The sequence below is a fragment of the Chelonia mydas genome, chromosome 19 (genome assembly GCF_015237465.2).
Source record: "Chelonia mydas isolate rCheMyd1 chromosome 19, rCheMyd1.pri.v2, whole genome shotgun sequence".
Taxonomy (NCBI): domain Eukaryota; kingdom Metazoa; phylum Chordata; order Testudines; family Cheloniidae; genus Chelonia; species Chelonia mydas.
The window spans coordinates 15,544,759-15,546,422 of NC_051259.2; the positions used below are offsets into that span (position 1 = coordinate 15,544,759).

The following is a 1,664-nucleotide window of genomic DNA, read 5'->3' on the forward strand; positions in this document are numbered from 1 at the left end:
GGCATGGTTCTTCGCAGATGAGCCTCCAAACCCTGCAGGCCTGGGCGGCTCCCTTCCCAAGCCCTGGGGCCGTTTCCCGACTTTTCCCAGGTGGTCCTCAGCTTTTGATATACTAGCAGGGGATTCTCTGCATTCTGACACCTGGCAGCAATGTGCCCACCCTGGCCACACCGGTAGCAGAAGAAGGATTGCCCTTTCCAGTGTTGCCGGGGTGGGGCAGAGGTTCTAAATGTAGTCTTCTGGACCGTGGTAACGGGGGGGTTCCTTGTACCCTGAAGTCTTTGCTGCATCGATGGTATTCTCTAGTTCAGCCTACTTTCTGTGTCAGGACCTGCACTCGTTGGGTAAGTTCCTCTTGAGGATTCACCATCAGCGCCTTGGGTGTTCGTATGGATGTTGTGGCAGTTGCGTGGTGTGGCTGAACCTCCCAAACCTCACCAGCTGCCTGCCTCTCTTCCTCCTCTCGGACCTCTTTTATCAGCCGAGAGTAACCCGGTGGATTGTCTTGGCACTCCCTTAATCGAAGGTGGAGAAGGATTGGGTTCTGATATTGAATTCCCCTCACAATCTGAGCCAATCTAGTCCGGTCCATTTGCTCAACCACTACTGCTCCCCTCATGATAGCTCTCTGTAATAATTTCTCCAACCTCTGGATATAGGCAGAAACTTTCTCTCCCTTTTGTTGCCTGGCATTGAGGAACTTGCAATAAACATCCTCTGAGCCCACGGTTCTCCCAAAGGCATGATCAAGGGCCTCTAGGCAGTCCTTTACCTTGACCCCAGGGTTACTGAGCTTCAGGGAGAGAATCACATCTAGGGCTGGCCCCCTGAGGCACTCTACTAGTCGCCTTCTCTTTTCAGCATCAGGTACCGCCCACTCCTGCAGCATTTCAGTGGTGTGTTCCAGCCAGGGTTCAAATGCTTCCTCCCCAGGTATTGGGGTGGGACCCCCAGAAAACAACCTCAGTTTATGATAGGGGCCTGACTCAGGGTGGGGTGGCACAACCTTCTCTAATGCTTGCCCCAAAGCCTTCACCCACTCATCAGGTGATGGAGCAGCCTCCCGGGGTGGGACTCCTGGGGCAAGGCCCAACAGACCCAGCATATCAGCCAAAGTTTTCCCCTCTTTCCCCAAAAAGGCCGACATTTTCTTTAAAAACTCCACTTCAGAGGCAGGGGCTGGTGAGAGCTGGCTCCCAGTAGTTATTACCTTCCACTCACCATCTTCCACTGCTATCGTGCCTGGAATCTGTAGAGGGTCCACAGCCAACGACAGCTCACACAGTACAGCAAAATCTCCGTCCTTCCTCATAAACATGCGCCCACGCATTTTACACTTACTCAGGTACTCAGTGGATGCCCTTAAGGCAGGCTCTATTGAGCCTTCATCGAACGCCTCCGGCACCCCAGTCACCAGGAGACAGTTCCTAGGGTTAATATTCATCCCCCTGCACCAATCCTCAAGTGTAGGGCCGTTATACAAACTGTAATTTCTTTCCCAAATATAACAGATCAAAACAACAACAACCAGATTTTGGGTTTTCCCAATTTAATGACTCACCTAAGATGTGCTTGCAAGGGGTACTGACCCAGTCTTATCCCGGACAAGCCCCCAAAAATGTAACCCTTCTGCCAGGCCAAGTTGATAGCAGCAAGGGCAGGGT

General features: G+C 52.3%; 1 protein-coding gene across 1 annotated transcript; it reads right to left on the reverse strand.

Annotated features, from left to right (window-relative positions):
• Positions 1-307: 307 nt before the first annotated feature.
• Positions 308-1,444, reverse strand: PNMA1 (PNMA family member 1). Its single transcript, XM_007067271.3, has one exon. The coding sequence runs from the start codon at positions 1,442-1,444 to the stop codon at positions 308-310; it is 1,137 nt and encodes a 378-aa protein (XP_007067333.3).
• Positions 1,445-1,664: the final 220 nt, after the last annotated feature.

Coding starts and splice junctions, on each gene's coding strand:
- PNMA1 (XM_007067271.3), bottom strand. CDS start 1,444: ATGAATATTAACCCTAGGAACTGTCTCCTGGTGACTGGGGTGCCGGAG.